Genomic DNA, 26,865 nt, shown 5'->3' with positions numbered 1-26,865 from the left:
TGTTAGCATTTTCTCATTGTGAACCTCATGAACTAGCTGACATACATAGACGAGATTGGTCCCTATAACAAAAGTGGCTCCTCTTTTGTTAGGGTAGATTCACACTATCAGTATTTTAAGGGATTTTCTGGCCTCAAGTGGGTGTATATACATCTATGGGTGATAGGTATGTGATATGTGGGGGTGCAGCAGATGAATGGCTCTGGCATCCTCCAGGTGCAGTGGCCGCAGTACTTGCAGGATTTGAAAAGTAAACATGGAAGAAAGCTCCATCATCGTATTTGTATCAGAGTGAATATAGACGGCTGGTGCTCCATCTGCATCACTCTCTAGCGGCGTTTAAGTCTGTTGCTCTATTCTTATGTCAGACAAGAGCAGTAGACTTAAAGGGATTCTATCATTAAAACAACATTTTTTTCTCGATAACACATAGGAATAGCCTTAAGAAAGGCAATTCTTCTCCTATCTTTAGATGTCTTCTCCGCACCGCTATTAGGTAGAAATCCCGGTTTTCTTCGGTATGCCATTGAGTTCTCTTGCAGCACTGGGGGCGGTCCTCAGTGCTCAAACAGCACGGGAGGCATCCCCAATGCTGTGAGAGAACTCTCCAGCGACGCCTCCATCTTTTTCAGGAATGGCCTCTCCCTGCGTCTTCTTCCGGGGCTGGTGGTCAAACTTCTAGGCATGCGCAGTCAACTCTTCTGATGTCTGGCAGTCCAAATATCATGAATCCTTACAGTATCCCCAGTTTATTCAGATTTATAATACACAGTCATATCTCAGTCATGCTTCCTACCTTGTCAGAAGTAGAACCTTTAACTTAAAAAAGCAGCTGTAGGTCAGAATTCGGGGCAGGCCATATGTTTTTTCAGGGGTATCAGAATCTAGAATAACCTTCTTTTTAATGGCACAATTTCATGTACTGTGGTAGGCTATGCCAGGTATTACAGCTCAGCCTCTTTGTCTTACGTATAGCAGATGACTGTTTATTTATTGTAATTGTTCTTCTAAAACAGACTACAGTATTGATATGCTCGGTACTCTGAACTTGTATTACATATTAATATACCTGTCTCTTTCATATAGGCTGAAGAAAAGGCACATTCAGAGGTAACTTTTTCTTTATAAGTATTTATGGGGATTTGGGTATTAAAGACATTTAACTTGGGTATTAAGAGCTTAAAAATGAAAGGCTGAAATGTGGGGGCTGCCGAGACTTTAATCTCCATCAGACCCCATAGCCCTATTGAAGTGAATGGAGTTCCAGTCATTCAGGCACACTAGCGCTCCATTCCCTAGAAGGCTTTAGGAGTTTTGGTCCCCTGTAAACCTGATCACTGGGAGACCTGGCGATCATATACTTATCTGCTATCCTGTGGAAAGGGGATAAGTGTTCATAACAGGACAACCCCTTTACGTCAGCATTACTTATCTGTAAATGAAAGGCAACAAATTACATTTATTTGACTTCCACAGGTTCATGATCTTGATAATCTTCTGTACACCATATATTTTGAATGATCGGCCATCACCTTTTGCTCACTTGTTAAAGTGTTTATCAAGACCAGGAAATTGAATTTTTTTCTTTTCTGTTTTCAAGAAGTCCAGTTCTCCTCCTGTCTTGTGACTATTACTTTCCTAACATCGGAGCAACCTGACCTGTCTAGTAATTGCCAGATTCCTATCTTCCAATCATTTTGTGAATGGCATTTCATATCCTGAAACCCTATTAAATTTAGGTACCAGTCCTAGTAACGTTCAAGATATCACTTAGTAAGCCTTTCAATCTTCTTTCCTATACATTTAGCTTAGTGACAATACAACGCTTTACACCCAATGTTCTATTATAGTCATTTGTGCCATGAGCCATAGAATAGTTATTTTCTATCTATATCAGTGGAAATATTACTCCGTTCAGGTAAACATTGGTGCAGCACTGACATTATAATATTTAGTATATTCTGCTCATTAGTTATTAAGTTTCGCAATGAAAAATGAGAAGTATTAAAATGTATTCTTTAAATGTTTTTATTTAGCAGATACAAAAATTACGTAGGGAACTGATAGCATCACAAGAAAAAGTTGCTACTTTAACATCTCAGCTATCTGCCAATGTGAGTATGATGCTTCACAAGGCATGCTACATTTGCTTATTGCGTGCGAATCACATTCTTTGCAGAAAGTGGGTAATGTGATTGTATTGTGGTACAACTCTTTAAGATTATGGGATCCTTCACATGCTTTAGGGGGGAGATTTATCAACACCAAAGGCCAGAATAAAACAAGTTTCAAACCATAGGTCTACAACTTGGTAAATGGCATTTGTACAAATGCTTTTGTTTTTTTTAATCACTCTTGTCACCCACCTTTTTGAGAAGGGGACATGGCACGGGCAGGGTCATCAAGCCCAGCAGATTTATTGTCATTTACATCAGTTTTGCGGCTTAAATGAGTGAGTGAATACTCTGCCAGTTTGGACTCCGAAGCATGCACAGGGGATATTAAGATTGGTGTCGAAAATGCCGGTCTTGATAAATCTCCCTTATTATCTGTATAGTGTCTTTAGAGTAAGTTTTATAGGAAATACTACCTATAGAAACTTCTAACAGAGTAATGACCCAGTATGTACCAACCATGGCTCCTCTGACCTGTATTCACAGCATTTATGAAACTATAGTCTCAGTACCTACTATGAATCTACTGTTCTGAACTCAAATGATGCTTTGTTCAGGGAGTTCAGGAACTCACAGCATAAAACAGCAAGGCTAAGGCCCCACTTTGCGAAAATGCAATTTTTTTTTGTTGCACTTTTTTGAGAATGACTACAAATTAATGTGAAATATATAGGGATTACTTCTACCATTTTCTCATTCTACTCTTTGGTTTGGCTCAAAAAAAGAACAAAATCTGCAACAAAAAAAGTTGAGTTTCCGCAACGTGGGCCTCAGCCTAAAACAGTTGCAGTCAGTCTAGGAAATACAGTCATCACAAAAAACAGTATTTTTCGAACAGAACTCTGTAAGTGAATGTGCTGTTGTATAGCTAATGGGGAGAGCAATATTAACTTCATATGCATGATCATGCTTCTTACATGACCGAGAAATACAAGTTTCCAAGCTCATAGCATTAATATTACACGTACAATGGTTGATATGTTTAATATAGATAGTAAGATTTCCTATAAGAATGTAAGGTCCTTTCCACACCATGTTTTGTCATTATTGAATGTGGTGTAAATTCTAAAACAAGATGTGAAAAGTGTTTATTATATGCCAAACTTTTTATAAGTGTTTCTACAGACATTTTTATATACCGTAATTTTCAAAAATGTCCTTCCTCCCCCTCTCTTATTTGTATATACGAAAGGCTACATTAACAGAGCCACATAGTTAGGCTGTACAAGACTATTTTTACATTATTCCTTTTTATCATCTGTCAGAGAATCAGAACAATAGACATTAAAGTTGCTAGATCAATGGATCCAAAGGAACGCTAAGAATCCAACATAATTGACTGCTATGTTAAATAAAAACAAAAAGTCTCTTCCATTAGTTTTCTATTGTGTTGCAACTTTTTTCTGTCTAAAGTTAAATGGAATGCAAAGTCGATGGAAGATACCATCCACTCTTAGCTTCACATTGAAGTCACCAATGATGGCTACAACTGGAAAGTTGTCCATTAGTATTTGTCATGCCTGTTGTTTTTAGATAGACAGACATAAACCGGTAGTGTGAAAGTAGCTGAAGTAGTACAGTATTGATGTTTAAAAGGGAGTCAGATTCAGTTGACACCCAATTTAACCATCTGTGAAGCTGGGCTGATATGCTGAGTACTGGTGACAAACTGTGTTTTCCAGATGCGTAGCTATAGGGGATACAGAGGTAGCAGTTGCTACTGGCCCCTGGACCCCAAAGGTTCCACTAACAAATAAAATATACGACTAAATTGTACAATGTAAGTAGGGGCCCTATTATAGATATTGCATTGAGGCCAACAAGCTTGAAGTAATGCCTCTGGTGTTTTTTCCCTTAATAATCTGTGCATCCATTAACAAGTTATTGCTATGTTCGTCAATGTGCAAATGAGCTGTTTGAGGCAATAGTGTATGCAGTGTTATGTGGTAAAATGCAATAAAAAGGGATGCTGATTGTCCTGCTCAATTTGTCAAAATAACGGAAAAAAAACACAAAAAATGCTGCACAGTCTTCTTTATTATTGTGTAGCATATAGGAGAATATTTAAGAACTATATAGTTAGAGACGTAAGCAGTAAAGCATGATGTTGTTGTGGGTGTTTTGTTTTTTTTTTCTTTTTTTTTGCAATTTCCAGGTGAAATGCAGTAAAGATAAGTCCTTATCTTTCCACCGAGGATTTTATTTTTTCGAGCGTTTTAAATTGACCAAAATGGAGGAGAAGCAAAATAAATGTGACTTATCTGTACAAGCTGATTTATGTGCCTTTAGTGTGAGCAGTTGATACAATTTTGATGATTTTCTTTTTTGCTTCATTTCCAGTCTCATTTAGTGGCGGCTTTTGAGAAGAGCTTAGGAAATATGACTGGCCGACTCCAAAGCCTTACAATGACAGCTGAACAAAAGGTGACCTAAAAAGCCTAAAGACATCTGCACATTACAGCTTAGGAAGTGATGAAATGTTTAAGATTATAGGAGACATCATACTGAGGTCAATTTTTCCTCTGTTTTGATTTTATTTCATAGATTATTCAGCAACATCTAAAATGGCTCTCCTGGAAGTTCCATGTGTTCTCAAGCTTCTCCCATCCTGCACCTCTATTTATATAGATGACATTTTTGACACGCTTATTGTCAGCATTTTTTGGGTGTCAATGTGTCAATTGTATTTCCATGGCACATGTGAATAAAATATATAGTATCATATATTATGGTCCTGTAAGCGTCAGCTCTACTGTCCTGTACTCACCTGATGCTGTGAATGCAGTACTGTATAGCCGCAATATTTCTGAGGCTCACAGAATCATAAATCAATTTGGTGTCGTAAGATCAGTTCAAAGGAGCTGCAGTTGTACTGGGAAATATATCCAATTCATGGACTTTACCGACTTTATGGGAGTGAATACGTTTATTCTATGGCTATGTGTGGGTAGATACATTATGAAAGGAACCAGCGTCTACTGTTGAGCTTATAAACAAGAGAATGTTCATACTTGTAGTCACACTTTAATTAAATCTATAAGTTCTAATTTTTTTCAGATATGGTCTCCATATCAAATTGATCATTAAATCTAATCTTAGGATATGAGATGCAATGTAAATTGGCCATGTCCTTTTCACATTATGAAGGCATCATATATTATGAAGTGTTTTTATAGATAGAGTTCACTATTCATAAATATGTAAAGTCAATGTAATGTTTTTAGGGTTATTACCAGGTGAACCTCAATTATAAAGTGAACACCAATGTTAATAATATTAGTGAAATTCAATCTATGTTAGGCCCGGTTCACATCTGCATTCGGCTTTTCGTTTGGGGAGTCCACTTTGGGCTCCCTGAACGGAAACCTATATGCATTAAAAAGCGGTGTGCTAAGAAATCACACAGACCCTATAGACTATAATGGGTTCCATGTGGCTTCTGCTCAGTGTCCGCACAAATCATGCGGAGAGAAAAGTACTTCAAGCATACATGTTGAGATATGAGAGATGTTTCATGCGGAAACTACACAGACCCCATTATAGTCTGAGGTCCGTGTGGTTTCTCTGCTAACCGCTTTTTAATACGTATAGGATTCCGTTCGGGGGTCCCCAAGCGGACTTCTGGAATGAAGTACTAAACACAGATGGGAATTGCGCCTTACAGTAGTTGTAAAGGGAAAGATATTCGGAATAGTTCGTCCTCTCTGTCACAGTCTATCAAACCTTTTTCATGGGACCATTAGGTTGACACACACACAGCATTAGTTAACTAAAGATGATTACACAGACTTGTATGACAAATAATGGATAACATGACAGTACATCCTCCCTGTCTATATATTTATGGTGTCTTACATTATTTAGGGGACTATAGAGATAAGGATAGCTACACTGTCAGCAGGCAGAGATGTCACTGGCTCTATCTGACCCCTATGTGTGCTGAGATATTGTGGAAATGAAAGCAGAATAAAGACAAAGTGAAATCTAAAAATTAAGGTGGTGCCAGGCCAAAAATGGAAAGGAGGTTAAACTGCAGATAAATGAGTGCCGTTTTACTTGAATTGCTTTTTTATATTGTTTAAGGCTGGAGACACAGAGCGCGTATGTTGCTTTTTATACAAATCTTTAGCCAAAGCCAGCAGTGGATTTAGCAGAAAGGAGTGGTATAAATCCGTCCTTTATAATTCCCATTCTTTATTAAACCACCCCTGGCTGTGACTCAAATAACTGCGCAAAATCTGTATAAAGAAAACAAACATCTCCATGTTTGTCTTCCGCCTTAAGGTGTTACATATATGAAAAATCATGAAAGCAGTCCAAGTAAACAGTATGCACATAATCCATCACCAATCCATATCCTGGTCTACTGCCATGTTTTTTTGTAGGTTCCAGTAGTGATTATATCCATTGTTCTATTCTATGTGGGTCTTGAAAATGTACTTTTTTTTTTTGCTTCTAGGAATCAGAGCTTATTGAGCTTAGAGAAACAATAGAGATGCTGAAGGCTCAGAACGCAGCGGCGCAAGCTGCTATACAAGGAGCACTGAATGGTTCAGATCACCATAGTAAAGGTAGACTTTTATTATTTCAGCATTGCCTATTGCTATTGAAGAAATCTGACTGACTTACAACATCCAATTCCTTTGTTAAGTGTTTAATGTATATTTTCTCCAAAGAGCATAAATGTTTATAGTCTTCTAAACACATACTATTATAGCATTTAGGTTGGTTTGTAATGTCTGTGGGATAATTTATGGGAATTTTATGTGTATTAGTGATGACATACTGTAGTACGTTATTATGGTAAAATCTAATAGAAATGGCTACTTACAGTTTTCTCCAGATATTAAAATAACAAAAAAATACTTCTCTATGCGCAATATATTATAATTATTATTTTTTTATTATTATTGTTTATTTATATAGCACCATTAATTCCATGGTGCTTTACATTTGGGGTTTACATACAATACAAAAAATATACAGGTAGATATAATACTAACAGTGACTGACTGGCACAGCGGGGTAGAGGTCCCTGCCCGCGAGGGCTTACAATCTATGAGGGAAGGGGGCATAGAGACAGTATTCATTGGAAGAGATTCATTAATAAACCCGCTTTCCACTCCTTTTGAACCACATTGTATGAATATGGGCTGGACGGGAATGAGCAGGGGCACTTCTGCCCAATATATTCATTATAGCTCCCAACTATTTTTTTTTAATTTTTTTATGTAGATTGTGAAAAATGACAGGGGTCACACTGTACGTTTTTTTCCTATCAGTATGAATGGGAGGAAATCCACACAAACACAGGGAGAACATACAAACTCCTTGCAGATGTTATTCCTGGTGGGATTCAAACCCAGGACCCAGTGCTGCAAGGCTGCAGTGCTAACCACTGAGCCACCGTGTTCCTACTCCACACAATTTTTTTTTACATGAGTTGTAATGGATATGTACGCCAGTCAGAATGCATGACAGTAGTAGGAAGATGCAAAATATCAGGCCATCTCCTAGACTGACATTTTCTTTAGACATCAGGAAAGCTAATGGCATGGCTGTTATATATACAATCACATTATTTTACATGTCTGACATTTTCATTATAATAATACCTTAGTCATTTTCTTGTGTTTTGATTCTTTTACCAATTTTGGTTTAGATGTTTCCCTAAAAGTAGTATTACCTCTGAATATACTTTCTTGAAATAAGTCAATGCAAATTAGACTCTTGGGAATTATATAATTTAGTTAAGCAACTTGTAGAGTTTTGCAAAGCTCTTGCTGATTCAGATGTGATTTTTTTTTCTTAAATCTAAGCAGAAATACCAGTCTATTTTTGTACACAACTTATGTAACCCTCCAAATATGTCCATGTATTTATATCACCATTAAATACTGGCTGTACAGAACAATGTGTCCTGTTAAAGAGGTTCATTTGTAACTTAAAGAGGACCTTTCACCACTTTGCAACCTGTGCAGCTTTCTGCCCCATGTTATAGATGCAGCTGCATAGACTGTAGTGCACTTTGAATTACCTCCCTAGCCCCCCTCGTTTTGGAGCTGTGAGCCCCGTAAATTTTGGCGCCCTGTATGGTAATTAAGGCTTTAGTGTCAGAAGGGCGTTTCTGACGATAAAAAGAAAAGCTACGTCAGTCTGACACTGTCCAATTAGCAGTGGACAGTGTCGGAGCTGCTTCTCCTGCCTAATCTCGTGAGTTCTCGTGAGATCAGGCAAACGTCTCTTCACAGGGCTGCACAGAAGACCCGGAGAAGCGATCCAGGCTGAGCACTGAAGTGGATGAAGGAGAACTTCACTGACATTACTACAGGTAAATGAAAAAACCCCTAAGCAATGAGCATAACTGCCCTGTACACCCTGTGGTCCTAGGTCTAGCCCCTATACAACGAGCATTAACCCCTATAGCCCCCTAGGCAATGAGCATTAACCCCTATAGCCCCTAGGCAATGAGCATTAACCCCTAGGGGGCAATGCTCATTGCCTAGGGGGCTATAGGGGTTAATGCTCATTGCCTAGGGGGCTATAGGGGTTAATGCTCATTGCTAGGGGGCTATAGGGGTTAATGCTCATTGCCTAGGGGGCTATAGGGGTTAATGCTCATTGCTAGGGGGCTATAGGGATTAATGCTCGTTGTATAGGGGCTAGACCTAGGACCACAGGGTGTACAGGGCAGTTATGCTCATTGCTTAGGGGTTTTTTCATTTACCTGTAGTAATGTCAGAGAAGTTCTCCTTCATCCACTTCAGTGCTCAGCCTGGATCGCTTCTCCGGGTCTTCTGTGCAGCCCTGTGAAGAGACGTTTGCCTGATCTCACGAGAACTCACGAGATTAGGCAGGAGAAGCAGCTCCGACACTGTCCACTGCTAATTGGACAGTGTCAGACTGACGTAGCTTTTCTTTTTATCGTCAGAAACGCCCTTCTGACACTAAAGCCTTAATTACCATACAGGGCGCCAAAATTTACGGGGCTCACAGCTCCAAAACGAGGGGGGCTAGGGAGATAATTCAAAGTGCACTACAGTCTATGCAGCTGCATCTATAACATGGGGCAGAAAGCTGCACAGGTTGCAAAGTGGTGAAAGGTCCTCTTTAAAGTCCAAACACAGAGCTTGAATTACAGGTGGACTTGGTGGTGGTTGCTAAATTTTAGTCTGTACGTAATGTATCTCCTGTTTGTGAAGATTTACTACAAATTCCTACAAATCTTTATATTCTGATCTCGATAAAGTAATACAGATGTACTACCACAGCTCTATAGTATCACTGATAACAAAAACCAAGGTTAGAGAGATATACTAGTTCTAGTGCAAAAGGCATTGGGCTCTCTGGCCAAAACATTTTAGGTGGCCTACCATTACTTTATGCAGATAATTACCATTCACTAATGGGTCCCAAAGACCTTTCTACAATATAAGAAGGCACCAGATTTATAGATAACATCTGATACATGGGGCCCCCATTTCATACCTTACATTCGGGCCCCGACAGCTTTAAGTTATGCCTCTACACATGTTGAAGACATTAGACTGAGGAGTGAAGCAGAGGTGTTGCAGAAATACTTTCCTGAATTTTTTATGGCACCCCTAATCCTTGGTTAGGTTTTGTCAGATCACGAACAGCTAATTTAATACGAATTGCCTTGCTGAGGCAATTTACATACAAAAGGTATGTGTGGAATAGACTTTCTAAAGGCTATGCAAGTATGTGCTTAGCTAAAAATGACCTTTCCCAATGATAGAGCCCCTTTAAAGACGTATTATTGTCTCAGAACCTGCACTCATCAGAGAATCCTCTGGTACAATATTAGGCCAGTCCAATCCTGGACCTATTTCTTCAGTCACTGTAGTCTGGAACATTATATACTACTCTGTACAGTATAACCAAGGCTAAGAGCTTAACAAACAATTACAGGCTTTTTATTTATTTTTTTATTCTTTTTAAAGCGGACATGCGGATTAGAAGACAGCACTCCTCTGAAAGCGTATCCAGCATCAACAGTGCTACAAGTCATTCCAGCATTGGTAGTGCCAACGATGTTGATTCCAAGAAAAAGAAAAAGAAAAATTGGGTAAGTTTTTATTGTTGAAATGTTCATGTTTTCTATAAGTAATAAGTGCTTAGCAAACCTTATGTATGAATACAAAGTGAAAACAAAAACATTTTCTTAATGCTTGTGTTTATTGAGTCTGTATTGTAGATTGAATGCCTTAGTCTACATTGCATACATTAGTTCATTCAGGACAGTTGATTGTCTACGTGTGTGTATGTTGCGGGCTCCTGCATATGGAGTCCAACAAATAGTTTTTGTTACTTTGTCCTTGTCATATTGACATGGTGGCCATGGAACTCAAAATACATTTGTATATACAGGTATGCATTAGGTCCTGCTGAGTGATAGGGGGACCTTTGTATGACCTACAGCTAGCCAAACATATGGAAAATAATTATTTGGAAATACTAACCCCTATATATGTGAATTTCAGGTCACAAATAATAGTCTATTTATCTCATGAACTAAACACACCTATTTATTCTAGTTTTTGTCATAACAAGTCATTCCAACCTTGTGGTACTCTATCCCTTATCTCTCTCTAGTACATAGTATATAGGGTTATGTTTATCTGCATTGTATATTATTGTTTCCATTTGCCACACGCTGCCTTAAAAGTTACATGATATAAGTTTTATTGTATGCGACTATGTTCATACTTAAAGGGAATCTGTCACCTGCTTATACTGCCCTCTCTGAGCACAATATTCAGTAGTGCCAGGCACACTAATATCAACTGTGAGTTTGTTATCCATGAATATACTGTAGTTAGGTGACGCAGAGAGCTATAAGCGAGGAGTTTGTCCTCCTGCTGCTGGTTGAAAGCTTTCTTCCTATTATGCAGTACAGGGAGAAACCTGTCAATCAGCAGTAGGTGGTCAGGCGAGTCAAAAGTTCATGAGTATGTCAGTTTCCTCGCTCATAGATAACAGGCACACAGTTGAAATCATGTAATAGTAGAAAAAAACGGCACTCACCCTCTGCGTTAAAAGTCCAAACTTTATTGTAGAAGTCCATATAAAAATACACGGGAGGAGGCATGCTCGATGAGAGAGAGACTCCTCTCTTGCTCTCTCTCATTGAGTATGCCTTATTCCGTGTATTTTTATATCGACTTCTACAATAAAGTTTGGACTTTTAACGCAGAGGTTGAGTGCCAAGTTTTTTCTACTATTACGTTATTTGGACTTTTCTTTTCTACTTAGAGCAACACCCTCATATAGCGTTTTTTTATCACCCCTATCCAGGCTACTGTTTGTTTGAATAGTGCCACCTTACTCCACGTATACACAGTTGAAATCAGCATGCCTATCACTACAACAAGCGCTAAGGAAGGACAGAGAGAAGTGACAGGTTCCCTTTAATGCAGAATTAAAATTCACACATTTCATATATACTAAAATAATACTGCTTAAATGAGGAAGAAATATCTGTACCATGGCGGAAAATGCTCATTGTGTCCCAGAGGGGATATTACTATGCAATGTAATCAGGCAAATCGAGAAGCTAGACTCAGTGTGATAAATGAGCGGTCCGCAAATCTACTGCAGTTCCCCACTAACCTGCTGTCATTCCATTTCATTTATTTCCATTTCTCACAAGGTGAACTTCAATACAAGTGAGGTGAATATAGAACCTTGACTGCTCTGGCATGTTAAATACTCCTTTAGCATGGCTGCCGCAATTTTGCAAATTTTTTTGGACGCTAGGCAAATAATTCATTGCATGTAATTAAATGAATAAAAATACATGCATTTGCTGCTATAGAATGCGCCGTATATATCTATATATTTATATTTATGAAACAATAACATCAGTGTGAAGGAGACATCCTTAAAATGCTGTTCAAATGAGCACATGGAGACAGGCAATGCACTAGGTAAACCAGCCCAAATACATATTACTGCTTTCACAGCCTGTAAAGGGTTGGTCAGCTTTTCAATAAACATTTGGGTGCTGCAAACACAGACTAGTAAACATTAACTTGACAGGGATAGCCTCCAATGGATTGATAATGGACTTATCTATGTGATAAATGCCAAAAAAGGCAAATAATATATTTGTTACATGGTGATGGTCTTGTGGTTCCTCACCAGTCTGACTGGCAGCAGTCTACAACATGTGACAGCTGGAGCCAAACATTTTCCGCAATGGTCACAGGCTATAGATGTGACATTATTGCCGCAGCCATTGAGTAGAAGCCGTGGCCATGTGTCACCGGACTGGTGAGCAACAAGAAACTCCAGCACCGATGGTTTTGTTATTTTATCACAGACTGTATAGTCCTGCCCAATCTTTTTACGAAGCCGAACAAACCTGTTAAGGATATATATATATATATATATATATATATATATATATATATATATATATATATATATATATATTATTGTTGATTTTTGTTTTCAAGCCAAACCAGAATTGTGTTGAAAAGTGATGTGTACTGGTAAGTTACATTCTATGCAAGGTAGTCACGAAAGTAGATTCTAAATCTGCTATTACTGCAAAGCTTGTAGTATGCACCTACCAGGACAATACACTGTGAGGATGAGGGCTGCTCAAGTCGTGAAATATCCTAAAAGATAACATTGAGTAAGGTAATGGGGGCATAGTGACTTGACAGAGGAGAGATCTATGGGCAGTATGTTTGAGACGGGGCTGTAGGTGGTAAATTATATGAGAGACGGGAACTATAGGAACAGATGTGAAAGAGGTCTATATAATTACATTATATGTGAAGGGGACTGTAGGGAGCAGATTATATGAGACATGGGGGCTATAAGAACAGAATATGTTAAAGGCAAAGGAGGAGCAGGGAGGTATTTTCACAGATCTAGGACAGAATAACAGGAGGTAGGACTTTGATGAATTTGAGGTCATGTGGTAGCTCTCAATAGTATCAGCAGAGAAGGACCTACCGTTTACACAGCAACCCATGCTAGAAAAAAAGAGGTCACACTGTGATTATGTAACATGAAGAAGGTGGACTCAACATAAGGAAACTAGGCTTCTATTAGTATTAAGAGGTTTAAAACCCAGCTCATATAGCCATACATATTGGAAGGATACAGGAACACCAGCATGGCTGCACGGGTCTCTACCCTCCAATCACAGGCAAACAATCCAGGCAAAAAGGAAAGAAAAATTGGGGATCCAGCAATCCAACAGTATTCATGGATAAAGTTAAAACATAACTTTTTTATTTTTCCATACAAAAAAATAAATTGAAAAATACACAATTCAGTTCACATCATCATACTAAGGGACATTAAGTTACAAAACGCATCAGCTTTAGACTCCCACCACAAGGGTGATGTGAACTGCATTGTGTATTTTTTAATTAATTTTTTCTATGGAAAAATAAAAGTTATGTTTTAACTTTTTCCATGAATACCATTGGATTGCTGGATCTCCATTTTTTCCTTTTAGCCTGGATTACTATTAAGAGGATGGGCTTTCAAACATACCACTGGAGTATCCCCTTAAATCAGGGGTAGGGAACCTTCGGCTCTCCATCTGCTGTGAAACTACAACTCCCAACATGCTCCATTCACTTCCATGGGAGTTCCAAGAACAGCAGAGCAATCCAAGCGCTGTGTATAGTATTTGTACTGCGTCACTGATCCTGCTAACAAGCAACACTGATACAAATATAACGCAATAAAATCTGCGATCAACAATGAACAGTTATCATGTAAAATCTACATTAAATACAGTGACCTTGTAAATTATCGCATAGATTTTATATCCCATACCTGCATTTACAATTTTGCATTTAGACCTGAAATCTCATAGCATCCTATGCTGGCGCAATGTCTACACAGTACTTGCTGTACTATTTTGCATTATAAAAAGAGTCATCAGAAAATGTATGATGATCGGTTTTAGGGGAAAAGAATCTGTCATCTACATTATAGAAGCTCAGCTAATGTCTCTGGGTTTTTATGTGACAAGCTTGATGATTGCTTCAGATGGCAGCCAGCAGAATTGTGAATACAGATCTGGGCTATAACAGTGCAAGATATGACATGCACTGTATGTATTGTACAGTATAATCCAAGTTATCACTGTACACAATTTATACAGTAGCTTTTATATATTGGCGAATGTTTAGTTGCATCTTGCTTTTTGCTCTATAGTTGCTTTTTGTTTTGCTCCTCTTCTTCTGCAGTCTTGGTTTATTTAGTACATATCTGACATTTAAAAAGAAATCTAGACTATGGCAATAACATTACACTTAGAGTTTAACATTACAAATGGCCTTAGGCATATGGGATTATGTTCATGTTATCAGTTCAGGTGAGTTGTGTGTCCATTTGCAATGAAAATATACAATTTATTGTGTGAACCAATTCTGTTTTTTTGTTTGGAGTACAGGAAAACCATCATACACTGGTATCTAAATGCTTTTGTTAATTGATAATTATTTATGTTCTTTTAGTTTTTGTATGTCCTCCAGTGGTATCATAGACTGGGCATCAGGACATAAATAGGTTATTGCAATACTATGTTTGAAACTATACCACCAACACTATAGTTTTAGTTAAAGGGAGTCTGTCAGCACAAAATTGAGATATAAACTAATCACAGTACCTTGTAGGGGTGTCAGCACAGTTTACAATGGTGGATTTTATATTTATGACCACTGCTCCATTCTTGTAAAAGTCCTCATTTTATCCCTATGCAAATAACACTGGGCAGTGAGGAACATCCCCCTGATGATACACTTCAATAGACATGTGCTGTGAAGGGGGATGTTCCTCTTACAGTGCAGTGATATCGGTACCTGAAACAGCATTGATATCTCTGGAATCAGGGAAAGGTACCTGCAAAACTGCAAGTGTGCTGAATTCTGCACATTGCCACTTTTCATTGGTATGTAACATGCCATATCTGAAGACATTGCTAAGACTGTCTAGTCTAAGTTTGCACCCTCTATGTGTATGGTTTACATTAAATGTTCCTGACAGACTCCCTTTGAGAAAGTATATACAGTCCTATGAAAAAGTTTGGGCACCCCTATTAATCTTAATCATTTTTAGTTCTAAATATTTTGGTGTTTGCAACAGCCATTTCAGTTTGATATATCTAATAACTGATGGACACAGTAATATTTCAGGATTGAAATGAGGTTTATTGTACTAACAGAAAATGCGCAATATGCATTAAACCAAAATTTGACCGGTGCAAAAGTATGGGCACCCTTATCATTTTATTGATTTGAATACTCCTAACTACTTTTTACTGACTTACTGAAGCACAAAATTGGTTTTGTAACCTCAGTGAGCTTTGAACTTCATAGCCAGGTGTATCCAATCATGAAAAAAGGTATTTAAGGTGGCCAATTGCAAGTTGTTCTACTATTTGAATCTCCTCTGAAGAGTGGCATCATGGGCTACTCAAAATAACTCTCAAATGATCTGAAAACAAAGATTGTTCAACATAGTTGTTCAGGGGAAGGATACAAAAAGCTGTCTCAGAGATTTAACCTGTCAGTTTCCACTGTGAGGAACATAGTAAGGAAATGGAAGACCACAGGGACAGTTCTTGTTAAGCCCAGAAGTGGCAGGCCAAGAAAAATATCAGAAAGGCAGAGAAGAAGAATGGTGAGAACAGTCAAGGACAATCCACAGACCACCTCCAAAGAGCTGCAGCATCATCTTGCTGCAGATGGTGTCACTGTGCATCGGTCAACTATACAGCGCACTTTGCACAAATAGAAGCTGTATGGGAGAGTGATGAGAAAGAAGCCGTTTCTGCACGTACGCCACAAATAGAGTTGCCTGAGTTATGAAAAAGCACATTTGGACAAGGCAGCTTCATTTTGGAAACAAAAATTGAGTTGTTTGGTTATAAAAAAAAGGCGTTATGCATGGCGTCCAAAAAGAAACAGCATTCCAAGAAAAACACATGCTACCCACTGTAAAATTTGGTGGAGGTTCCATCATGCTTTGGGGCTGTGTGGCCAATGCCGGCATCGGGAATCTTGTTAAAGTTGAGGGTCACATGGATTCCACTCAGTATCAGCAGATTCTTGAGAATAATGTTCAAGAATCAGTGACGAAGTTGAAGTTACGCCGGGGATGGATATTTCAGCAAGACAATGATCCAAAACACCGCTCCAAATCCTCAGGCATTCATGCAGAGGAACAATTACAATGTTCTGGAATGGCCATCCCAGTCCCCAGACCTGAATATCATTGAACATCTGTGGGATAATTTGAAGCGGGCTGTCCATGCTCGGCCACCATCTAACTTAACTGAACTTGAATTGTTTGTCCAAAATACCTTTATCCAGGATCCAGGAACTGATTAAAAGCTACAGGAAGCGACTAGAGGCTGTTATCTTTGCAAAAGGAGGATGTACTAAATATTAATGTCACTTTTCTGTTGAGGTGCCCATACTTTTGCACCGGTCAAATTTTGGTTTAATGCATATTGCGCATTTTCTGTTAGTACAATAAACCTCATTTCAATCCTGAAATATTACTGTGTCCATCAGTTATTAGATATATCAAACTGAAATGGCTGTTGCAAATACCAAAATATTTAGAACTAAAAATGATTAAGATTAATAGGGGTGCCCAAACTTTTTCATAGGACTGTATAACCAAAAGATTTTATGCCATTAAGATTATGCACACATTAGATTATGTATAGGTTCACACTACCATTATTAATGTCTGTTGCTAGCATCCATAATAGGATAAGAGAAACGGACATTAATAGCAGTATAGATAGAGACAGTTCCCCCCCATCTGGCGTTTGTCTGCCTTCACTGTAATGTGAAAAAATTGCAGATGTATCTGTCACTCTATTGTTGTTAATGCCAATTGCTCTCATCCTATGATGGTAATGGACGTTCATAATGGTAGTGGGAATATTCCCTTAATTTAGTTTTGCTCACTCTTAAAGGGATCTGTGGTTTAAAATGTTGAAGTCCTATCAGGGGCGTAACTACCATAGAGGCAGCGGAGGCGGCTGCCACAGGGCCCGGGCCATTAGGGGGCCGGTGACAGCCACTACCACAGCGTTTTTTTTTTTTTTAAATAGGCTGTTACGGCCCCTATTCACTTGCCGATCCTGGCTGGGCTGGAATCGGCAAGTGACACCGCGGGCCCCACAAACACTATCATTATACTCGGGGTCTTTGCAGACCCCTGAGTATAATGATCGGCGGATCGGGAAAGGTAAGAAACATAACAAACAGTGTTAATTACTAGAGATGAGCGAACAGTGTTCTATCGAACACATGTTCGATCGGATATCAGGGTGTTCGCCATGTTCGAATCGAATCGAACACCACGTGGTAAAGTGCGCCAAAATTCGATTCCCCTCCCACCTTCCCTGGCGCCTTTTTTGCACCAATAACAGCGCAGGGGAGGTGGGACAGGAACTACGACACTGGGGGCATTGAAAAAAATTGGAAAAAGTCATTGGCTGCCGAAATCAGGTGACCTCCATTTTAGACGAATAGTGGATTTCAAATCCGGGTCATATGAGAATGTGAACTTTGTGACTATGAGACAGGGATAGCTGTACAGGCAGGGATAGCTAGGGATAACCTTTATTTAGGGGGGAATGTTATTAAAAATAACTTTTTGGGGCTCTATCGGGTGTGTAATTGTGATTTTTGTGAGATAAACTTTTTCCCATAGGGATGCATTGGCCAGCGCTGATTGGCCGAATTCCGTACTCTGGCCAATCAGTGCTGGCCAATGCATTCTATTAGCTTGATGAAGCAGAGTGTGCACAAGGGTTCAAGCGCACCCTCGGCTCTGATGTAGCAGAGCCGAGGCTGCACAAGGGTTCAAGCGCACCCTCGGCTCTGATGTAGGAGAGCCGAGGGTGCACTTGAACCCTTGTGCACCCTCAGCTCTGCTACATCAGAGCCGAGGGTGCGCTTGAACCCTTGTGCACACTCTGCTTCATCAAGCTAATAGAATGCATTGGCCAGCGCTGATTGGCCAATGTATTCTATTAGCCTGATGAAGTAGAGCTGAATGTGTGTGCTAAGCACACACATTCAGCTCTACTTCATCGGGCTAATAGAATGCATTGGCCAGCGCTGATTGGCCAGAGTACGGAACTCGACCAATCAGCGCTGGCTCTGCTGGAGGAGGCGGAGTCTAAGATCGCTCCACACCAGTCTCCATTCAGGTCCGACCTTAGACTCCGCCTCCTCCGGCAGAGCCAGCGCTGATTGGCCGAAGGCTGGCCAATGCATTCCTATGCGAATGCAGAGACTTAGCAGTGCTGAGTCAGTTTTGCTCAACTACACATCTGATGCACACTCGGCACTGCTACATCAGATGTAGCAATCTGATGTAGCAGAGCCGAGGGTGCACTAGAACCCCTGTGCAAACTCAGTTCACGCTAATAGAATGCATTGGCCAGCGCTGATTGGCCAATGCATTCTATTAGCCCGATGAAGTAGAGCTGAATGTGTGTGCTAAGCACACACATTCAGCACTGCTTCATCAAGCCAATACAATGCATTAGCCAGTGCTGATTGGCCAGAGTACGGAATTCGGCCAATCAGCGCTGGCTCTGCTGGAGGAGGCGGAGTCTAAGGTCGGACCTGAATGGAGACTGGTGTGGAGCGATCTTAGACTCCGCCTCCTCCAGCAGAGCCAGCGCTGATTGGTCGAGTTCCGTACTCTGGCCAATCAGCGCTGGCCAATGCATTCTATTAGCCCGATGAAGTAGAGCTGAATGTGTGTGCTTAGCACACACATTCAGCTCTACTTCATCAGGCTAATAGAATACATTGGCCAATCAGCGCTGGCCAATGCATTCTATTAGCTTGATGAAGCAGAGTGTGCACAAGGGTTCAAGCGCACCCTCGGCTCTGATGTAGCAGAGCTGAGGGTGCACAAGGGTTCAAGTGCACCCTCGGCTCTCCTACATCAGAGCCGAGGGTGCGCTTGAACCCTTGTGCACACTCTGCTTCATCAAGCTAATAGAATGCATTGGCCAGCACTGATTGGCCAGAGTACGGAATTCGGCCAATCAGCGCTGGCCAATGCATTCTATTAGCCCGATGAAGTAGAGCTGAATGTGTGTGCTAAGCACACACATTCAGCACTGCTTCATCACGCCAATACAATGCATTAGCCAGTGCTGATTGGCCAGAGTACGGAATTCGGCCAATCAGCGCTGGCTCTGCTGGAGGAGGCGGAGTCTAAGATCGCTCCACACCAGTCTCCATTCAGGTCCGACCTTAGACTCCGCCTCCTCCAGCAGAGCCAGCGCTGATTGGTCGAGTTCCGTACTCTGGCCAATCAGCGCTGGCCAATGCATTCTATTAGCCCGATGAAGTAGAGCTGAATGTGTGTGCTTAGCACACACATTCAGCTCTACTTCATCGGGCTAATAGAATGCATTGGCCAGCGCTGATTGGCCGAATTCCGTACTCTGGCCAATCAGCACTGGCTAATGCATTGTATTGGCTTGATGAAGCAGTGCTGAATGTGTGTGCTTAGCACACACATTCAGCTCTACTTCATCGGGCTAATAGAATGCATTGGCCAATCAGCGCTGGCCAATGCATTCTATTAGCGTGAACTGAGTTTGCACAGGGGTTCTAGTGCACCCTCGGCTCTGCTACATCAGATTGCTACATCTGATGTAGCAGTGCCGAGTGTGCATCAGATGTGTAGTTGAGCAAAACTGACTCAGCACTGCTAAGTCTGCATTCGCATAGGAATGCATTGGCCAGCCTTCGGCCAATCAGCGCTGGCTCTGCCGGAGGAGGCGGAGTCTAAGGTCGGACCTGAATGGAGACTGGTGTGGAGCGACCTTAGACTCCGCCTCCTCCAGCAGAGCCAGCGCTGATTGGCCGAATTCCGTACTCTGGCCAATCAGCACTGGCTAATGCATTGTATTGGCTTGATGAAGCAGTGCTGAATGTGTGTGCTTAGCACACACATTCAGCTCTACTTCATCGGGCTAATAGAATGCATTGGCCAATCAGCGCTGGCCAATGCATTCTATTAGCGTGAACTGAGTTTGCACAGGGGTTCTAGTGCACCCTCGGCTCTGCTACATCAGATTGCTACATCTGATGTAGCAGTGCCGAGTGTGCATCAGATGTGTAGTTGAGCAAAACTGACTCAGCACTGCTAAGTCTGCATTCGCATAGGAATGCATTGGCCAGCCTTCGGCCAATCAGCGCTGGCTCTGCCGGAGGAGGCGGAGTCTAAGGTCGGACCTGAATGGAGACTGGTGTGGAGCTATCTTAGACTCCGCCTCCTCCAGCAGAGCCAGCGCTGATTGGTCGAGTTCCGTACTCTGGCCAATCAGCACTGGCCAATGCATTTCTATGGGGAAAAGTTAGCTTGCGAAAATCGCAAACTGACAGGGATTTCCATGAAATAAAGTGACTTTTATGCCCCCAGACATGCTTCCCCTGCTGTCCCAGTGTCATTCCAGGGTGTTGGTATCATTTCCTGGGGTGTCATAGTGGACTTGGTGACCCTCCAGACACGAATTTGGGTTTCCCCCTTAACGAGTTTATGTTCCCCATAGACTATAATGGGGTTCGAAACCCATTCGAACACTCGAACAGTGAGCGGCTGTTCGAATCGAATTTCGAACCTCGAACATTTTAGTGTTCGCTCATCTCTATTAATTACCACTCCACGATCCTGCCAGGCCTTCTTTCAGACGTCTCTGACGTCACATGAACCCGGCCTGCATCCAGGTCATGTGACGTCTGACGTCATTTCATAAGAACGCCAGCGGAGAAGACAGCATAGGAGCCGGAGACAGGTAAGAAACAGTAATTTTTTATGTTTTTATTTCCCCGGGTCTCCTATTATTATACTCTGGGGTCTGAAAAGACCCCAGAGTATAATAATTGTCTATGGGTGTCCACAGTGGGACATATGGGGACACTTTGGGGTATAATACTGTGTGCAGGGGCCAGTAAGGGACATAATACTGTGTGCAGGGGCCACTATGGGACATAATACAGAGTGCAGGGCTTACTAAAGGACATAATAGAGTGCGGAGGAGGGGGTCGGTCGAGGTCTTCGACATCGGTGTCAGTTGGGGAGGGGGGGCCATGTCAAAAGTTCGCCACGGGGCCCCGCCATTCCTAGTTACGCCACTGAGTCCTATTCTAAAGATAAGTCATTAATATCAGATTGGTGAGGGTCTGACATCCAGCACCTCCATCAATTATCTGATCTCTGTAACTGATACATAGATAATAGAACAGATTATCCTCTGTGCAATGGTAAACAGAGATACTGCAGCTTAGATACCATTAAAGTCAATGGGAGCAGATCTGTTGTACTTGGTCCGGCCACTACACAGAACAAAGAGCTGTCTGAATCGCGCTCCATTCTCTGAATATCAGCTACTGAGCACAGTAGGGGATGTCAGGTGTTGAATCCCCTCTAATCTGATATCGATTACCTAGTCTTAAGATAGGTCATCGATATTTTCAGGATAGAAAACAGCTATAGAGTCCTTAACCAAATTAGAAACAATTTCTGATAATATACAAAATAAATATAGTGATATCCAACCCCTTGGAAGGGAGCAGCTAGCATATAGGAACGTAAATTACCTTGTGATTGAATATTGCAAAAAGTTGTTATTTGGGTCACACTTATCTGAACATGTCCATCCAAGAGGAGAATTAAGGAGGGACACATTTGCATTATTGTTTTGATAAATTGTGTTTATATGCAGTAGGTATATAAACTGTATTTTTTTGTAGTTAAGAAGTTCCTTCAAGCAAGCCTTTGGTAAGAAGAAGTCCAACAAACCACCATCTTCCCATTCAGATATTGAAGAACTTACAGATTCCTCTGTACCGTCCTCTCCAAAATTGCAACATAACTCTGGAGATTCCAGCTCTTCTACAATGAAACAGTCACCGTCCAACTCAGAGTAAGTTCCTCGGTTTTTCTGTGAAGTGCTATTTTGTTTTTCTATAAATACAGTATATAGAGCTTGGTGGGTAATGCATATTGTAAATCACTAAACAACTGGGTCCTAGCATCTCCTATACAGCAGGTCTTGTGGGTACTAACTACATAAAGTTGGATTATAACATAATATACAGAATTGTAGATATGAAAGACAGAATATAGATATGGCAACCCTTACTAGGCCTGTTTGCCGTCTCCTGTTTGTCAGGGAGTTTCCGTTCACACGGAGTAAAATGGTGAGGAATTTGGTAGTTCTGCTAGCTAGTAGAAAAAGGAACCCATTGAAGTCAATAGGAGGCTTTTTTCCAGTGCTGAAATTCCACACCAAATTCCTACCATTTTCCTCCGTGTGAATGGACCCTTATGTGGTTTTTATGATATGTAATTCCTGTGTTTTTTGTTTGCTTTATTGGTTATAAATAAACAATTTGTAAAAATAAATAAAAATACTTGGAAATTTCACGTAGTTTGACATAGCACAATCATTTTGGGATATTTGTAGAAAGTTCTAAAGTTTGCCTTCTTAAGATAGATGATTAGCAAAAAAAATAAAAATAAAAAATTGTTTTAAGTCAACTTCAAGACACTATATAACACTGAATGTTGCCTGTTGTATACATTAGAAAATAATAATGAAGCTAGAGAATTTCTCGAATAAGAATTAGTCAGTGCAGTACAGTGAGAGTTGGTGAAGGTCAGATAAACTGATTTGGACCTGGATGAAATCATTTTTGTACATGCTTTTTTGTGTTCAGTATTTATAAACTATGTTATTTTAGTAAATCTGCATTTTTATGTTATGTGAATTCAGGTCTGCTTTAATTTGGCCACCAAAGAAAAAGCAAACTGGCCTTGTGAGCTACAAGCATGGGTCACGGTAAAACACATAAGACAGTGTGGTGCATGTGACTGAGCCCTATTTACTGGAATTCCAAATCTGCATGTACTAAAATCGAGTGACAATTCACAAACACATTGAAATTCCTAATCTTTTAGAAAATCTGAAGTACAGTAACTTTAATGAAGTGGACTGTATCCTTATAAGTGTGTGCACAGAGGAAAAAGCTTGTATTTGGGTATGAGAACGGGTTCTTGTCTGCACCCTGGTCTCCATTATGTAGTTTTCCGTTTCCTGCTCGAAACTGTACAGGAGACGGAAACCTGCAGTCATTTTTCAAACCCATTTATTTTGAATGGGTTTGGAAAGTGCCCGGCCGTGAATGCCTGTGAGCGTTTTGTGCTCTCCGCGGCGAAACCATTTTTTTTTTTTAACCGGGCACAAAGTTGGACAAAAACGGTTTTGCCGCAGAGAGCACAAAACGCTCATGGCGGACACTGTGTGCCAGGTTTCCGTCTTCTGTCGGCAGAAGATGGAAACCTGAAAACGGAGTTCGGGCGCTGATGTGAACCCGCCCTAACTCTGACGCAGAACAAGATTTAGAAACTAACAACATGTTCTAGAAATGCATCAGTTTTTGAAGTTGGGTTTCCAGAATCTGTGATGATTTGCTGCTTGGTATAATTAATGCACATTATAGTCTTTAAGTGTCTGTTCTGTCAGCATTAATTTTTTAGTATTTATCAATAACAAGCCTCTGCCCATGATTTCGTCTGCGTGTTTTTGGCGTTGATGATCCGCCTATATTCAGCAAATTGCTGCCGTCGATGATCCACCTACTCTGGCATTTCAGCAGCTGCTGAACTTGTTCCTCGCGCTGTGCCAGTGATTGTTGCAGCATCTTAGCAGTTCACTGGGCCACCAGATAGATTGGCATCAGTTAGCAGATTTTTACACAGCCAGATGTATGGGGTGGGGATGAACGGGCATTTGTATTACCCCATACATAGTTTGTTAGCTGACTACATAGGTCAGTTTTCTTAGTCGTACTTGTTTGACCAATTATCAGCTCATGTTAAAGGACCTTTAGCTTGGCAATCTTTGCAAGTGCAAATTCTGCAAGCTAAAAAGACAAAGGCCCTTCAAGTTCTTCCTAAGCACTTTAATTCTCATCATTGTGAAATACCATTCTCCAACTGCTAAAAACTGAATGTCTTTTGACATGTCAGAATTTTTTTTAAAACCACACAGTAACTTATTTTAGGGTATGAAGGTTGCTTTTTGTGCTGACATTCTTTGCACATCTTAAAAACAATTTATTGATGATAATCTTTAATCGAACGGGGACATAAAAAGTGAGAACGCTGCTGCAAAATATAACATTAGTTCCATTTTCTATAACAAAAGTTTGGGCAATACAGGGCTCAACCACAACTCAGTCTAATGAAGAAATAATATTGGTTTACTTCTCGGGATAAAAATCTTTATCTGTGCACAACTTAGATCTTTGGTAGTAACTAACCCCACTTCACCCTAGTGTTTTTGCACCAATTGTGACCCAGAAAAAATGTTCAGATGTTCCATACTAACTGCAAATGAATAGCTCTGAATGTGTTAAACCTATCTATTTAATGGAGTATACTGTTTTGGCGGATTCTTTTTGTTAGAAGTATTTCTCAAAACTGAACACCTGGTATCTTAATGCTACAATCCCCAGCTTAAGTGGGCATGGCAGCAAGTGTTTTACGTCCTCCTGTAGCACCTTTACAGGAGCTGTGGAGCAGTACACATTGGGCTCTCCATGTAATACATGAACCTGCTGAATCCTTTAAAGGGATTCTGTCATTAGAATCCCTTTTTAAACTAAATAAACTTAGGAATAGTCTTCAGAAAGGCTATTCTTCTCTTAACTTTATTATTCTGATCCACGCTGCTCTTCCTGAGAAATATCTTCTTTCTTCATTAAGTAAATGAGTTTTCTCGCAGCATGGGGGGCGTTCCCATTGCTGCTTGAAAACTCTCCAGCGATGCCACTGTCTTCTTCTCCGGACCGACTCTTCTCTTGCACTCCCATTGCGTCTCCTTCCAAAAGTGCCGACTGCGCATGTCCGTCGGCCATTTTCCTGTGGTCTCTCCCGTTTGGCCACAGGAAAATGGCCAATGGACATGCGCAGTCAGCGCTTTGGGACGTAGACGCAATGGGAGCGACAGAGAAGAGAGGTCCAGAGAAGAAGACAGTGGCGTCGCTTGAGAGTTTTCAAGCAGCACTGGGGAGTGCTCATTTACATAAGGAAGAAAAGATATTTCTCAGAAACGGCGGCGCATGTCAGAATAATAAAGGTAAGAGAAGAGTAGCCTTTCTTAAGAGTATTCCTACCTGTATTTAGTTTAAAGGGATTCTATCATTAGAATACCCCATTTAAAGGAAAAGAAGCCCACTGTAGCCATTGTGTGCCCAAATTAATTAAAGAATATTATGTACGAGGGGCCTCTACTACAGTAACCCAGTATGCTCTGTCTGGGTATTTATTTTCTAAACAAAGTATTTTAATTCTAGTCAGTAATTGAAATAATTGAAAAAAATGAACTTTAAAATAAAATAGGAGAACACCCTTTTATGTTAAATATTACAGTTTTTAAATAAAATTGTGTTTTGCCGAATACAACTCTTACACTGAGATCACAAAATTAATTCTTAGTTCATGCACAAATAACTAAGAGCAAATGGTCATTTTTCTTTTAAGGATCTGTGAATGTACTGAAGCGGAAACTGAGATTATTGTACAGCTCAAAGGTGAACTTCGGGAAAAAGAGCTAAAGTTAACAGACATACGCCTGGAAGCCCTCAGTTCTGCACATCACCTTGACCAAATCAGAGAAGCAATGAACCGTATGCAGGTAAGTGATTAAACATTGAACTTCTATAATAGTGACTATTCAATTATCCCATAAACCATTGTACAAGACACAAGGCCTCCATTATTTATGGAGAGAAAGTTTCCAATGTTATATTATTATTTGACAAGTGCAGCAGAAAATAGTTCTGGTTGATTTCTCACTAGTTTGTGTCTCATTGACATTGGATGAGTTAACCGAGCAAAATAATTTCTTTGTACATGGTGCATAATCCATTCCATCATCCCTGCACCAACTGAACAGCACCCTGGGTAACAGAAGGAGGCGCCAAACAGCAAGTCTATTGTAGAAAACCCCCTATAAAGTAAAATGTTACTTTGACTAAAAAGGAAATATCTATTAAACACATGAACAGCACAAATATTATTGATAATTTGGGGGCAACATGGTGGCTCAGTGGTTAGACATACTGATAGGGGAAAAAATGTACATTGTGAGCCCTATATGGGGCTCACAGTCTACATTTAAAAAAATATATATATATATATATATATTATTGATAATTTCATGGATACTAGCAATACATTAAAGTATATTGAATCAACCAGAATAGAATCAACTACTGACTGCTGTTTCTAAGGAGCATGCACGGAAATGATAGAAAAGAAAAACGGTTCCTTAAGATACCATACTGTATTCCTTTTTTTCTTTAATGTAGATTGTGATCCCCACATAGGGCTCACAATGTACATTTTTCCCTATCAGTTTGTGTTTGGAGTATGGGAGGAAATCCACGCAAACATAGGGAGAACATACACACTCCTTGCAGATATTATCCTTGGTAGGATTCGAACCCAGGACTCTAAGACTGTAGTGCTAACCACTGAGCCACCATTTTGCCCCTCCATATGGTATTCCAGTCAGTATTTTGTAAGTGAAAACTTGGAGTAGATTGTAAACAGAGAAAATATAAGTAGGCAC

General features: G+C 40.3%; 1 protein-coding gene across 2 annotated transcripts in view; it reads left to right on the top strand.

The window, feature by feature from the left end:
• The window catches only part of NAV3 (neuron navigator 3), a 228,717-nt gene that overhangs the window by 178,196 nt on the left and 23,656 nt on the right, over positions 1-26,865 (top strand). Inside the window, exons 21-28 of one of the 2 annotated variants that reach the window (XM_075274312.1) lie at positions 1,087-1,110; positions 2,037-2,114; positions 4,515-4,598; positions 6,634-6,745; positions 10,139-10,263; positions 21,977-22,149; positions 23,002-23,067; positions 25,773-25,926. In XM_075274312.1, coding sequence (XP_075130413.1) covers positions 1,087-1,110; positions 2,037-2,114; positions 4,515-4,598; positions 6,634-6,745; positions 10,139-10,263; positions 21,977-22,149; positions 23,002-23,067; positions 25,773-25,926 — 816 coding nt within the window. The remainder of the gene's footprint in view (positions 1-1,086; positions 1,111-2,036; positions 2,115-4,514; positions 4,599-6,633; positions 6,746-10,138; positions 10,264-21,976; positions 22,150-23,001; positions 23,068-25,772; positions 25,927-26,865) is intronic. The other variant, XM_075274311.1, reaches the window with a different exon arrangement.

The sequence above is a fragment of the Leptodactylus fuscus genome, chromosome 5, assembly GCF_031893055.1.
Source record: "Leptodactylus fuscus isolate aLepFus1 chromosome 5, aLepFus1.hap2, whole genome shotgun sequence".
Lineage (NCBI taxonomy): Eukaryota > Metazoa > Chordata > Amphibia > Anura > Leptodactylidae > Leptodactylus > Leptodactylus fuscus.
Note: the sequence above shows the minus strand (reverse complement) of the source record. Positions and strands in the feature narration are given on the sequence as shown.